The following is a 14,860-nucleotide window of genomic DNA, read 5'->3' on the forward strand; positions in this document are numbered from 1 at the left end:
GTGCAGTTTCAAGCCTATTACTTTGCACAGTTTTATCACAGGCCTGCAAAGTAAGAGTTGCAAGGAGTTGAAGTTTCATGCATCAGAAGTGAAATTTATAGCACAGCTGAATCCCATCGTAAGTTGCTTAATGTGTGTTAAGAAGAAAGGTAGCATCCATGTACTATACATGTAAAAAAGAGGGTAACAGCATACCTATGTCATACTTTGCCTGCAGTTCTATCTATAGTCAGAATTGATTATAGTTGACAGCAGCTTTAACCCTGTCTAAGCTCCAACACCATCCAGCACAGAGCTTGCACTTGTTAAGACTCTCGGCTCCGATAGACAAATGGAGTGGCGGGGCATCAGAGCAAATGTGAGTGTCAGCAGGTGGGCAGTTGTTGTTTCAAGAGAACCTGTCGCTTCGCCCATTCAGGCTCCCCTTTAAGAACTGTGTGCAGTTAGACTCTAATATTATCCAGTATATTGACACAAACCTGCCAGAATTTTCTAACAATTTTGTTAGAATGAAGATGAAACATTTTGGCTGGATTTTATTCAGTTCAAACTGTAGCCAGAATTGAAGGTAGCAATGGAGCTCCTGTGTACACAAGCCCTAATACCAATTTCCCAGTATGCATACTCAAGGAATGTTGCTAACCAAGCATCAGGCATAACCACAGCCTTCACTAATACGACATTTCCAGCCCTCCATCCTTGATGCCTGGAGGTGTTATCTCATCACCTCTCTGACATTTACAGCCTTGCCTTATTTGTCACTTGCTTACATGATCGCTCAACATGTGAAATACCTTGCAGTATTGCCTACGATATATTTATCAAGCTTGGATAGAAAATGGCTGCTCTGTGGAATTTGCTTGTCTCCCATAACGCATTCCTGTAGAGGGTTATTATACAGATGTTGCCATAGCAACCAGAAATATTGACTTTTTGGCCCAAATGATTAAGTTCACAGGAGCTGTAGACACTTCCCTTCCTTGCAACAGGAGAGCAGCTGACATGAAGTCCAGGGACTTCTATGTGATTCTGATTGGCAGCACAACTTACATAGAGCAGAATGGTGGAAGCTGCTGTTGCACTTTGGGAGATTGTTTTTTCTTTTTGTCCAAACCCATCACCTATTACATCCAGAGGAGCAGAAGGAGTGAACACGCAAAAATAAATGTTTACATCTCTTAACATTTGAATGACAGAGATCCTGTGCTATGTAAAAACTAAATGAAATGCTAAAGTGAACTTGTGAGCAAAAGAAGTGAGGCACATTATTAACAGATTGTTGACTGTATAGACATATTCATTCTTTCAGTATCTGTCTGGTCAATGTTTCCTGAATATCTCCTTGGAGCAGTGCAAATACCACTCTTTTTAGAGCCCTGTCCCCCAGACAGATATGTCTAGGTCTACTAAGTGTTTAGAGGGGGGCTATTGTGGTAAGGGGTATCCGATCTTTACTTTGTGAAAGTGGAAAGCCCCTGGGTGTAGTGAATGAAAGATTGATGCTTAAAGACCCCGCATTGCATTGTGGGAGGCAACAAGAGCCCTCTTTGCATTTTGAGAGCTAGTGGGAGCCCACATTATATTGTAGGTGGCAGGAATAAGCCCAAATAGCATTGTGGGAAGCAACATGAGCCTGCATTGGAAATAGGGGGAGACCATGTTGCACAATGGGAAGTAATGGGAGCCCACATTGCATATTGGAAGCAGTGGGAGCCCACGTTTTACTTTGAGAACCAAAGCCCATGTTGCACTGTGGAAGGCAGTGGGAGCCCATGTGTAGTGGAAGCCCATGTTGCGCAGTGGGAGCCCGTGTTGCACAGTGAGAAGCAGTGGGAGCCTGTGTTGCACAGTTTGAAGCAGCGAGAGCCCGTGTTGAACAATGGGAAGCAGCGGGAGCCCATGTTGCACAGTGGGAAGCAGCGGGAGCCCATGTTGCACAGTGGGAAGCATCGGGAGCCCATGTTGCACAGTGGGAAGCATCGGGAGCCCATGTTGCGCAGTGGGAAGCAGTGGGAGCCCGTGTTGCACAGTGGGAGCCTGTGTTGCACAGTGGGAAGCAGTGGGAGCCCGTGTTGCACAGTGGCAAGCAGTGGGAGCCAATGTGACCCAGTGTTGCACAATGGGGAAGCAGTGGGAGACAGTGTTGCACAGTGGGAGACAGTGGGGAAGCAGTGGGAGACAGTGTTGCACAGTGGGAAGCAGTGGGAGACAGTGGGAAGCAGTGGGAGCCAGTGTTGCACAGTGGGAAGCAGTGGGAGCCAGTGTTGCACAGTGAGAAGCAGTGGGAGAAAGTGTTGCACAGTGGGAAGCAGTGGGAGCCAGTGTTGCACAGTGGGAAGCAGTGGGAGCCAGTGTTGCACAGTGGGAAGCAGTGGGAGCCAGTGTTGCACAGTGGGAGCCAGTGTTGCACAGTGGGAAGCAGTGGGAGCCAGTGTTGCACAGTGGGAAGCAGTGGGAGCCAGTGTTGCACAGTGGGAAGCAGTGGGAGCCAGTGTTGCACAGTGGGAAGCAGTGGGAGCCAGTGTTGCACAGTGGGAGCCCGTGTTGCACAGTTGGAAGCAGTGAGAGTTCATATTGAAGTGTGGGAAACAAATGATGAGAGCTCTTGTTCTGCAGTGAAAAACAGTGAGAGCCCACACAGTACTGTGGGAGGCAGTGAGTGTTTCTCTTGCAGTGTGGTAGACATTGAGAGCCCACATTGCAATATGGGAGGCAGTGAGAACCTGCATTGCGGGGGGGGGGGGGGGGGGGTGGTTTAAGAGGCTTGGCTCAGCTCCATGTTACATGAAGGTGCTTATTTACATACTTACATTGCATGTCCCCTGCTTTGAGGGCTCCTAAGCCAATTTATAACTCCATTTTAAAAAGGTGCTAAAACATAATTGGTGCCTGCTGTCATGCTGTACAAAGTATCTTAATGGCAGGATAAAACAAAGTTTTACTTTGTGCTGCCTTACATACGGTTCTGTAAGATATAAATATTCTTATTTGTACCGTTGAGCACTCCTAGCCAGTCCCCTCCATTCACCATATTTTAACAGATTGCCAATGTGTGCACTGCCACAATCACTAGTAATTTAATTTCAAAGGTGGAAGTTTTAAATAGGTTACGTTGTGCAATTACGCTGTCAATGGTCAGTCATTAGCAGATGCCATCACTCAAGTCTCACTCGCTCATGTTTCACCACAACATGATGGAAGTCACCTACGCTTTCCAGGAACGCTTATGAAAAAATGTTTTGGGTCGTACTGATTCCAGAGCCCAGCTTCACCTCTGCAATCTTGATCGCCAATGAATTAAAGAGAACACTACTTATGCATGTCTTGTAGTGATTTAAAAGGAGGAGTTTGGGTGGACACAAAAGCTCCAGACGTATATTGAGGAGAGACTGTGACATGGAATATCATTCTCTATACAGTGAACCAGATCTTATAGCATCAGGAACACTATATTCATGATAACATTTCACAAGTGTACATTGGACATGATTCCTACCTAAACAATTTTTTTTGTACTGTTTGATTCCTTTAAATTGTGACTACAGAAAAATCAATTAAACCAATCATACTGATAACCAAATTATTTAATTATGCTGCTAATTTTAAATCTATGATTTCTAAAGGCCAGCTGCACACAAAACTGAAATTTTCGTTTGCATATGGGTTGGTGGTTGAATATAGTAGTGTCCCGTTCTCACAGCTGGAGCCCTCACTTTATATATCAGCCTTTCTTGACCCCTTTAACATGGAGGTCTTTCAGGCATCAGGGAACCCCTACTAATATATCTACAACTCGTAGTACATGAATGTGGAGAGTAAGTTAATATATAGCACAGGCAGTAGTGTTCCCTTGGTTGTCAGTAAAGAAGTGCCCCTTACATTGGTGGTCAGTGATAAAAGGACCCTCTTATATTGGTAGGTAGTTTGAAAAGCACCCAGTTACAATGGTGATCAGTGGAGAATGTCCCCTTAGGGTGGTGGTCAGGGAGAGAATGGCCCCCTTACATTGGTTGTCCTTGGGAGAAGGATGATTTTAAATTGGTAGTCAGTGGGAGTATCACCCCCTTTCACTGGTGGTTAGTGGGAGAAGGATACTCTTACATTGGTGGTAGTGGGAGGAGCACCCCCTTACATTGGTTGTTGGCGGTAGAATGACCATGTTGTTGGGAGAACTACTTACATTAGTGGTCAATGGGAGAATCACCCCCTTACATTGCTGAATTGTGGGAGAGGGAACTCATTACATTGGTGGTCAGAGAGAGCAATGCTCCTTACATTGGCTGTCAGTGGGAAGAACTACCCCCCTACACTGCTGGTTTGTGGAAAAGGGAACCCTTTACACTGGTGGTCAGATAAGGAAAATGCTCCTTACATTAGTGGTCAGTGGGAAGAATTAAATCTTTACATTTCTGGTTGTGGGAGAGGGAACCCCTTACACTGGTGGTCAGAGAAGGGAATGCACTTTACATTAGTGGTCAGTGGGAGAATGGCCCCCTTACATTGCTGGTTTGTGGGAGCGGGAACCCTTTACACTGGTGATCAGATAGGGGGATGCTCCCTATATTAGTGGTCAGTGGGAAGAATTACACCCCTACATTGCTGGTTTGTGGGAGAAATAACCCTTTACACTGGTGGTTAGAGAGGGGAATGCTCCTTACATTAGTGGCCTGTGGGAAGAATTACCCCTTTACATTGCTGGTTTGTGGGTGAAGGAACCTTTTCCACTGGTGGTCAGAGATAGGAATGCTCCTTACATTAGTGGTCAGTGGGAAGAATGCCCCCATAATAGATAGCTAAATAGATCACTGGTTACTTATCTGAAGTTGGTAATAGCTCAAGGAACCCCTCTGGACATCCCTGTCTGAGAGAAGCACCCCTATATTATGTAGCGTCTGTGAGGAAGGATTGACACCACTATTTAGCTTCAAAGTCTCTAACCTTTGCATAGAGAAGTTGGAGATATCTCACCACTGATGTCCCAAAGAGAAATAAGAAGCCAACATGTGATTCATCTTTCCAGCAACCACGCAAAACTCAAATATCAGTTTTCATCATAGTTGGCCTTTAACTCTTCTTCTACGTAATTCTCCCACTTTCTGAGCTAACCGGATCACTGAACTACAACTGAGCCGGTAATATTTAATGCTCCCATTATCATTCAACAGCCAAGCGCCCCAAAAGGACGAGTGCGGTCCTCAACTGTGACAGGTGGAGTGGATTCCACGGTAATATCTATACAATTATATTAAAAATAGAGTGAACAATGACACCAAAATCAATCATTAATTGTCTGTGTTAATTGGTTAAAGTTTAGTCTGTTTTTTTACATATTGTTTGTTGGCTTCTTGTGAATACTTTTTTGTGGTTGCCTACTCACCGCTGGTGAAAAAAATCAAGTTTTTTTTTCTCGGTTTTTTAATTTTAATAATGTTGAAGAGCACCTGTCATTTTGTAACCTATATTATTCTGCAGAGGTGGAGAGTGGGAAAGGTAGACTTTACCTACATTTTAAATAATTTTAAGTAATCCCCAATGTACTTATTGGGGGTGGGGGGTAAAATAGGTAGATGAACCATGTTTTTACTGCCCCTCTTAAGCTGCAAAAGCAGTCGGCCAGGGTTATACAGAAGACCCCTGTCATATTCAGCAGGCAGTACAGCCGCTGAATGCCTCCCATGTAAGTGAATGAGGCCACACCTCTACTGTCTGTAATGTAGTGCAGTATTTACAGGGTTAAAAAAAGGCAGTAATGGCGACATATCCCCTCATTACCATCTGTCAAACACCTCTGAAAAACGATCAATCGTAGATTCCTTTTCAGAGTGACAGCATGGGCTGTTGCATGTCTAAATGTAACCTTAATATCTAGTTCAGTGACTTTGTCTAGGAAAAGATGATATGATGTCATTAGCTGGAAGCAGTAGAAAGCATTTCCCCAGTCCAATCTCCTCTGCTGGAGGCAGTAGGAAGCATTTCCCCAGTCCCCTCTCCTCTGCTGGAAGCAATAATAGGAAGCATTTCCCCAGTTCGCTCTCTTCTGCTGGAGGCAGTAGGAAGCATTTCCCCAGTCCCCTCTCTTCTGCTGGAGGCAGTAGGAAGCATTTCCCCAGTCCCCTCTGCTCTGCTGGAGGCAGTAGGAAGTATTTCCCCAGTCCCCTCTCCTCTGCTGGAGGCAATAGGAAGCATTTCCCCAGTCCCCTCTCCTCTGCTGGAGGCAATAGGAAGCATTTCCCCAGTCCCCTCTCCTCTGCTGGAGGCAGTAGTAAGTATTTCCCCAGTCCCCTCTCCTCTGCTGGAGGCAGTAGGAAGTATTTCCCCAGTCCCCTCTGCTTTGCTGATGGCAGTAGGAAGTATTTCCCCAGTCCCCGCTCCTCTGCTGGAGACAATAGGAAGCATTTCCCCAGTCCCCTCTCCTCTGCTGGAGGCAGTAGGAAGCATTTCCCCACTCCCCTCTGCTGGAGGCAGTAGGGAGTATTTCCCCAGTCCCCTCTCCTCTGCTGGAGGCAGTAGGGAGTATTTCCCCAGTCCCCTTTCCTCTGCTGGAGGCAATAAGAAGCATTTCCCCAGTCCCCTCTCCTCTGCTGGAGGCAATAGGAAGCATTTCCCCAGTCCCCTCTCCTCTGTTGGAGGCAGTAGGAAGTATTTCCTCAGTCCCCTCTCCTCTGCTGGAGGCAGTAGGAAGTATTTCCCCAGTCCCCTCTCCTCTGCTGGAGACAGTAGGAAGTATTTCCCCAGTCCCCTCTGCTTTGCTGATGGCAGTAGGAAGTATTTCCCCAGTCCCCGCTCCTCTGGTGGAGACAATAGGAAGCATTTCCCCAGTCCCCTCTCCTCTGCTGGAGGCAGTAGGAAGCATTTCCCCACTCCCCTCTGCTGGAGGCAGTAGGAGGTATTTCCCCAGTCCCCTCTCCTCTGCTGGAGGCAGTAGGAAGCATTTCCCCAGTCCCCTCTCCTCTGTTGGAGGCAGTAGGAAGCATTTCCCCAGTCCCCTCTCCTCTGTTGAAGGCAGTAGGAAGCATTTCCCCAGTCCCCTCTCCTCTGTTGGAGGCAGTAGGAAGTATTTCCCCAGTCCCCTCTCCTCTGCTGGAGGCAGTAGGAAGCATTTCCCCAGTCCCCTCTCCTCTGTTGGAGGCAGTAGGAAGCATTTCCCCAGTCCCCTCTCCTCTGTTGGAGGCAGTAGGAAGCATTTCCCCAGTCCCCTCTCCTCTATTGGAGGCAGTAGGAAGTATTTCCCCAGTCCCCTCTCCTCTGCTGGAGGCAGTAGGAAGTATTTCCCCAGTCCCCTCTCCTCTGCTGGAGGCAGTAGGAAGTATTTCCTCAGTCCCCTCTGCTTTGCTGGAGGCAGTAGGAAGTATTTCCCCAGTCCCCGCTCCTCTGCTGGAGACAATAGGAAGCATTTCCCCAGTCCCCTCTCCTCTGCTGGAGGCAGTAGGAAGCATTTCCCCACTCCCCTCTGCTGGAGGCAGTAGGAAGTATTTCCCCAGTCCCCTCTCCTCTGCTGGAGGCAGTAGGAAGCATTTCCACAGTCCCCTCTCCTCTGTTGGAGGCAGTAGGAAGCATTTCCCCAGTCCCCTCTCCTCTGTTGCAGGCAGTAGGAAGCATTTCCCCAGTCCCCTCTCCTCTGTTGGAGGCAGTAGGAAGTATTTCCCCAGTCCCCTCTCCTCTGCTGGAGGCAGTAGGAAGCATTTCCCCAGTCCCCTCTCCTCTGCTGGAGGCAGTAGGAAGCATTTCCTGAGTCCCCTCTCCTCTCCTCGAGGCAGTAGGAAGTATTTCCCCAGTCCCCTCTCCTCTGCTGGAGGCAATAATAGGAAGCATTTCCCCAGTTCGCTCTCTTCTGCTGGAGGCAGTAGGAAGCATTTCCCCAGTCCCCTCTCTTCTGCTGGAGGCAGTAGGAAGCATTTCCCCAGTCCCCTCTGCTCTGCTGGAGGCAGTAGGAAGTATTTCCCCAATCCCCTCTCCTCTGTTGGAGGCAGTAGGAAGCATTTCCCCAGTCCCCTCTCCTCTGTTGGAGGCAGTAGGAAGTATTTTCCCAGTCCCCTCTCCTGGAGGCAGTAGGAAGCATTTCCCCAGTCCCCTCTCCTCTGCTGGAGGCAGTAGGAAGTATTTCCCCAGTCCCCTCTCCTCTGCTGGAGGCAGTAGGAAGCATTTCCCCAGTCCAATCTCCTCTGCTGGAGGCAGTAGGAAGCATTTCCCCAGTCCCCTCTCCTCTGCTGGAGGCAGTAGGAAGTATTTCCCCAGTCCCCTCTCCTCTGCTGGAGGCAATAATAGGAAGCATTTCCCCAGTTCGCTCTCTTCTGCTGGAGGCAGTAGGAAGCATTTCCCCAGTCCCCTCTCTTCTGCTGGAGGCAGTAGGAAGCATTTCCCCAGTCCCCTCTGCTCTGCTGGAGGCAGTAGGAAGTATTTCCCCAGTCCCCTCTCCTCTGCTGGAGGCAATAATAGGAAGCATTTCCCCAGTTCGCTCTCTTCTGCTGGAGGCAGTAGGAAGCATTTCCCCAGTCCCCTCTCTTCTGCTGGAGGCAGTAGGAAGCATTTCCCCAGTCCCCTCTGCTCTGCTGGAGGCAGTAGGAAGTATTTCCCCAGTCCCCTCTCCTCTGTTGGAGGCAGTTGGAAGCATTTCCCAAGTCCCCTCTCCTCTGTTGGAGGCAGTAGGAAGTATTTCCCCAGTCCCCTCTCCTCTGTTGGAGGCAGTAGGAAGTATTTTCCCAGTCCCCTCTCCTGGAGGCAGTAGGAAGCATTTCCCCAGTCCCCTCTCCTCTGCTGGAGGCAGTAGGAAGTATTTCCCCAGTCCCCTCTTCTCTGCTGGAGGCAGTAGGAAGCATTTCCCCAGTCCAATCTCCTCTGCTGGAGGCAGTAGGAAGCATTTCCCCAGTCCAGCGCTTTACAATATAAAGGGAGACAGTACAGTTAAATTCAATAAAATACAGGAGCGTTAAGAAGGCCCTGCTCATAAGAGCTTGCAATCAAATTTGGGTTGATTTACTAAAACTGCAGAGTGCAAAATCTGGTGCATCTCTGCAAAGAAACCAATCTGCTTCCAGTTTTTTGTTTTGTTTTTGTCAAAGCTTAATTGAGCAAGCTGCAGTTAGAAGCCGATTGGCTACCATGCACAGTTGCACCAGATTTTGCACTCTCCAGTTTTAGTAAATCTCCCCCATCGTCTACCTTCCCTTGAATCTTCCTCTGCACCATTATGTCAGTTACAATGCAATAGGTGTGTGTTTTGTGTAATTGTATTGCCCCACATTTTTCTGCCTTGGGCTATACACATGGTAAATCCTGCTCGTATCTCCTGTAAATTGGCATCTTACTGCACAAAGCTGACACTCTCTTCTTAATCTACTTCTAAGAAGTTCTTTGCAGCTCTTGTTGACAATACCTTAGTTATGTATGTGAAGCGTTTGTGTGACTATGTGCAGATTGAAATGTGTATCTTCTAAAATACTTGGTGGGGATGTAGGGGAAATCTTAAAGTTTTATTTTTTCTTTTTTTATGTATTTATGTTCAGGTGACCTGCACCATGTAAATGATCTTTTTAATGTATATCAATTATTTTAACAAGTTTGTTCATCTGTGTATGTTTTAAATTATAAATGTTGACTGCAGTACATGGTTGTGCATGTATAGTCCAGGACCATGATGTGTGATGGGAATCCATACTTTTATAATGAAAAATTATAAAAGGAATACCTTTTTGCTTAAAAAAATAATAATAATAAAGTTTTCTTATGTATATTGTATGTTGCAGTTGTTTCATCATATTAGGCGACCCGTCAGAGTTTGTAATGGAAGTGACGTTCTGTCACGGCCATCTTGGTACACCCAACACTCGGCCGAAGTAAGGATACAGTGAGAAGGTGGCAAGCTGACATATTTGTACACCCATCAGAGTTTTGCATTTCAGTTATTTTTTTTTACCAGTAAACTGAGCTTATATAGTGAAATACAGTATTTAGCAATCCATCTGACTTTTTTGATATCTAATTGTAAAAGCAGCAGTGTTCGGTCAGATTAGCAAACCTGTGAGATCCGCTGCTTTTAAAATTCAACATCAAAACAGTCAGACAGATTTCTGAATATTGTATTTCTCTATATAAGCTCAGTTTACTGGTAAAAATAACTGTGAAATGCAAGACTCCAGTGGGTGTACAAATATGTCCGCTTGCCGCCTTCTCACTGTATCCTTATTGTGGACGACAGTGGGGTGTACCAAGATGGCCGTGACATAAAGTCACTTCCGTTACAAAATCTGATGGGTCATCTAATCTGAGGAAATACAGTTATCAAACTGGTATCATGGAAGGCCCATAATGAATGTTTTATTGGCAGTTGTTATATGTATAGGAATATAGATAACAAGAGGACTGAAGCTTTTTAGACATCTCTCTTTTTATCAGAATTTAGACCATCACTGCTCACCTCTCCTTCCAAAAATGGCAGTTGCTTATGCTTTGGCTTCAAAACGAAGGCCTCATGCACACAAGACATAAAAAAATGCAGCTTTTATAGGCATTGGCGTTTGTTTTTTCAGCCTCTAAACGCCCCTCTGTGTTAGCCTATGTGTCCATGCACACATGGGAGTTTACAAGTGTATAGAGCCAATGCCAATGGCTCCTGCTGCTATCAATCTGTCCAATGAGGAGAGAGACAGCGGCTGGAGCCACTGCACTTGTGCACATCACCGGATTTGGGGCTCAGGTAAGAAAAAGGGGGGTCTGGGGGGCAGCTGCAGCACAGAAGGTTTTTCACCTTAATGCATACAATGCAGTAAGGTAAAAAACCTTGAGCCTTCATAACCCCTTTAAAGTATAACTAAAACAATTTTTTTTTCTAGTTTAGGATAGAGTGAAGAGGGATTGGAACCCCTGTCAGTTTTTATTGCTGTTTGTGTCCCTGTTAAGGAGATTCACCCTCTCTATTTGTCCTGTGTACCATCTTTGCCAAGAGTGAAAGTGAAAGAAAATTCAAAATGTTGGGTTGCCACCAGAACAGTAATAGAGGGGAAATCTTCCAATGGGGTCTCTTATTTCTGGTTACCCTGGTGGCAACAATTTCATCACACTTCATGTTTTGGCTATGGGATTGGAAGTGAAAGAAAATCCCCCCCAATGGGATACAGATAGAAAAAACAAACCTGACAGGGGTTAGAACTAGAGCTGCACGATTAATCGCCAAGAATCGTTATCGCGATTTTTTTTTCCCCCGTTGCGATCTTGACAAAGGGTTTCCTGATCTTCCCGATCTTCTCTCTGCTCTCAGCCATCAAAATTCAAAGTCTGGGCAGTCTGCCAAGTTTTAAAACATTCTATCAGTGGAATGTTAAGTCTAAACATTGTATCAATTTGTCTTTTACATCAAAAGAATAGACTTCTGTATGTAAATTAGGAACGTTTAACCACTTAAACACTAAACCTTTTTCTGACAGTTGTATTTTTCAAGTTAAAATTATTTTTTTTTTTCGCTAGAAATCACTAGACATTACTTAGAACCCCCAAACATTATATATATATTTTTTTTTTGTAGACACCCTAGAGAATAAAATGGTGGTTGTTGCAATATTTTATGTCACACTGTATTTGCGCAGCGGTCTTTCAAATGCAATTTTTTGGGAAAAAATTACTTTAATGAATTAAAAAAAAAAAACTAACCAGTAAAGCTAGCCCCAATTTTTTTTTTTTTTTTGTATAATGTGAAAGATTTTACACCATGAGAATCGCGAGAGAATCGTGATCTTTATTCTAAGCAAAAAAAATCATGATTCTCATTTTGGCCAGAATCATGCAGCTCTAGTAGTTATAACCCTTCCTTACTCTATACAATATGATAAAAAAAAAATATTGCATTTAAGTCTGCTGTAACAATCGGTCCACCCCAATAGTGTGGTTCTTCTATAAGGACTTGGACAGCCATCGTTTCTCCCTTGGAAGTTAAAAAAAAAAAAAAAAGAAATCGAATTCAGCGCATTTTATGTTTTTTTACATTTTCCTGTGCTTTGTCGCTTTTAAAACACTCTTGTACACTTTGCACAGAATAATGCCTGAGAAATAGCAGACATTCAGTGAACTCCCTAATTCGTGTTTGAGCTGACAACGCTGTGTCTACTGCACTGATATCCCAAACTGTGTTGTCAACTCATCCTAAGCTCTTTTCTGCTTTACTACAGAAAACCTCTCCGTTATGTCATGTAGATGAGGACAGGGGGAGGAGTTCTGTATTCCAGCAGGAGAAAACTGGGCAGTTTGCTTGGAGCTTCTTTGCAGCACAGACACATAGATATCAATGCAAATAGGAAGTTGGGAGCACACTGAGCTTCCTTCTTGCAGATCAGCGGGTATTTTTTTTGTAGCTGTGGCATTGTTAAAGGGGAAAAATATGGGCAAATGCGCATCTTGGAGAGATAAGTTTAACAAAATGACTACATTCTGAAATGACCTAAAGTGGCTGTTAGTTTAAGTTGTACCTGTCTATCTGCAGCCCCTTTTTTCTGCCCACTGTTCTCCACATCTGTTCAAAGTCCAGAATTTCTAAGCTTGTCTGAGAGTACAGGAAAAAGGGGGAGGAGAGCTGAAGTTACACTCTGCAGAACTCAGTGACAGCTGATTGGAGGGAAGGAACACACCCCCCTTCACACAGCACACAGGAACAGAACTGAGGCCGTCAATCACAGGCTGTGTTCTGGAACTCCCTCCCCTGTCACCATTTTTCTCTTGGTGTCAGGAGAATTTGTCAGAAGTGATTCATATTGATATCAGAAAAGCAAAGTAACAGATAGAAATGACACTTAATTCTTTTAATTCAGACAAGTACACAATATAGAGGGATATGCTTTGTTCATTTTTCATGTCTGAGGTTTACAACCACTTTAATTTTAGGAAAACCTCTTGAAATTGTGCAGTATTTCATGCATTATGCTAAATATTACATGGAGGACTCATTCACCCTTTGCCGGTCTTATGTGTTGAATTTATACACATGTGCTGTGTCACTCGGTGTGTGTTACCTTATGGCAGACAATTTGTTTTGAATGGGATGCCAACACACAACAATGGGCAAAAAAATGGAGTAGACCCCCTTTCACACGGGCTGTCCGATCAGGCCCATCTGTCAGTTTTCATGCGTCTCTGATCGGACACTCCAGTCTGCTATGGTGTGACGGATATCCGCTAACACCCGCCGCCATCCAATCCAATCCACCAAAAACAGACCTATTCCCCATCTATCTGGTGGATCGGATCAGATGGCATTGGACAGGCGGTCCGTTTCCACCCAATTGCCCCATAGAAAACAGCGGGACTGTGTGTGTGTCCGCTCTGCATAACGCAGCGAATACGGACCTGTCTTCCGCCTGATCAGAGGAGTGATTCCCCGCTGAGCAAACGGATTCTGCTTAGCGGTGGCGCCCGTGTGAAAGGGGCCATAAGCTGCATTTTCACTGACAAAGAACACCACAATGCATGGTAGCGTGTTACTATGTGCTTCAGCATGTGCATCAGAGCTGTAGTGCCTTGGGGTACCATTCAAAATGAATGGTACCACAACATGCTATTGGATGTAATGTGGCTTACCGCAATTGCAGAAGTGTGATTCAGCCATGAATTTGACTTGAACCCAAACTGATTATCGTAGATAACGATAACCAATAATCATTGCCTCATCCTCTCAATTTAGTAATTCAATCTGAGACCTCAGCAGACCACCTTGGATGACAGAACTAAAAGTGTCTATTGGCTAATAGTCTGCTGCTTTTCTGATATGAGCCACTTCAGAGGGTATCGGCTGTATGCACAGCCATGCCCGGGCTCCCATGTAAAGGAAAAAAAAACGAATAATTTCTAATATATTTGGACAAGTTACATTAAAATGATCTGATATTCCTGGCGTTGTTTGTGAGATATCACAGAATGACAATAGTTTCTTGCATACAAACAGCCATCGGTGGCCTATGTACATACCACCCCGGGGTTACCGTCAGGCTGGGAAGAAAGGAAAGACGCTAAAGGACGCACTTATTTCGTTAATCATAACAATCGCACCACAACATGGACCCGTCCCATCATCCAGGTATGAAGATCTTGTTCCCAGAACACTCTATATTTCTCCATTTAGCTGAACTGAGTTGGAAACCATAAAGGTCTAACTCCATCCGAAATTATTGCATTTTTTTTTCATAGGCACTGGTGCGTTAAATCAGAAGCCTGCTTCTTATCTCAGAGACCCTTTGCTGCAATATTTCTATGCTAGTTTGTGCCCTTTCCAGTAGCCATTACATAGTTACATAGTTAGTCTGGTTGAAAAAAAAAAAACAAGTCCATTTAGTTCAACCAATAAATATAATGATGTGCCAACTGCTGCATATGTCTGGGTGGGGAATAGAGCTCATTTACTATTAGCACAAAGAAGACTACACTATTCACATTCATTTACATAAAAAGTTATGACGGTAGCCTGGTTATTGGTCAAGGCAGTATGCAACAGAATATAGTCTCCTTACTGCCTCGCTGATGTGCTGATGAACTATTTGTTTTCCTGTTCACATTTACCTTCAGTAGTAATTGACTAGGAACCCCTGTAGATGAAGTTATGCTTGCCTGCAGAGCCTCACTGTAGTCTTCTAGTGTGAAGTTCCTCCAGCGACCTCTTCCCCTTACTGCTCCCGCCAGCTGAGCATTGGTGTCAGGAGCTGATGCTCAGGCTGGCAGCTGGAAAAGAGGGGATGGTTATTGATGGAGGAACAACAGAGCAGGGAGAAGAACAGTGGTAGGTACAACTTTACATACAAGTTTTCCTAATTGTCATCCAGCCAAAACTAAGGTGTTAGTCATGGGTGGATTCCTCCTTTAAAGTGACCCTATCGCCACACTATAC

General features: G+C 45.1%; 1 protein-coding gene across 22 annotated transcripts in view; it reads left to right on the top strand.

Moving 5' to 3' along the window:
* Positions 1-14,860, top strand: part of NEDD4L (NEDD4 like E3 ubiquitin protein ligase) — a 578,915-nt gene that overhangs the window by 484,810 nt on the left and 79,245 nt on the right. For 13 of the 22 annotated variants that reach the window (XM_073620478.1, XM_073620530.1, XM_073620514.1 and 10 more), the window contains 2 exons: positions 5,166-5,225; positions 13,925-14,056. In XM_073620478.1, coding sequence (XP_073476579.1) covers positions 5,166-5,225; positions 13,925-14,056 — 192 coding nt within the window. The remainder of the gene's footprint in view (positions 1-5,165; positions 5,226-13,924; positions 14,057-14,860) is intronic. The other 9 variants (XM_073620504.1, XM_073620358.1, XM_073620404.1 and 6 more) reach the window with 1 other exon arrangement.

This window comes from Aquarana catesbeiana, linkage group LG01 (genome assembly GCF_042186555.1).
Source record: "Aquarana catesbeiana isolate 2022-GZ linkage group LG01, ASM4218655v1, whole genome shotgun sequence".
Classification (NCBI taxonomy): domain Eukaryota; kingdom Metazoa; phylum Chordata; class Amphibia; order Anura; family Ranidae; genus Aquarana; species Aquarana catesbeiana.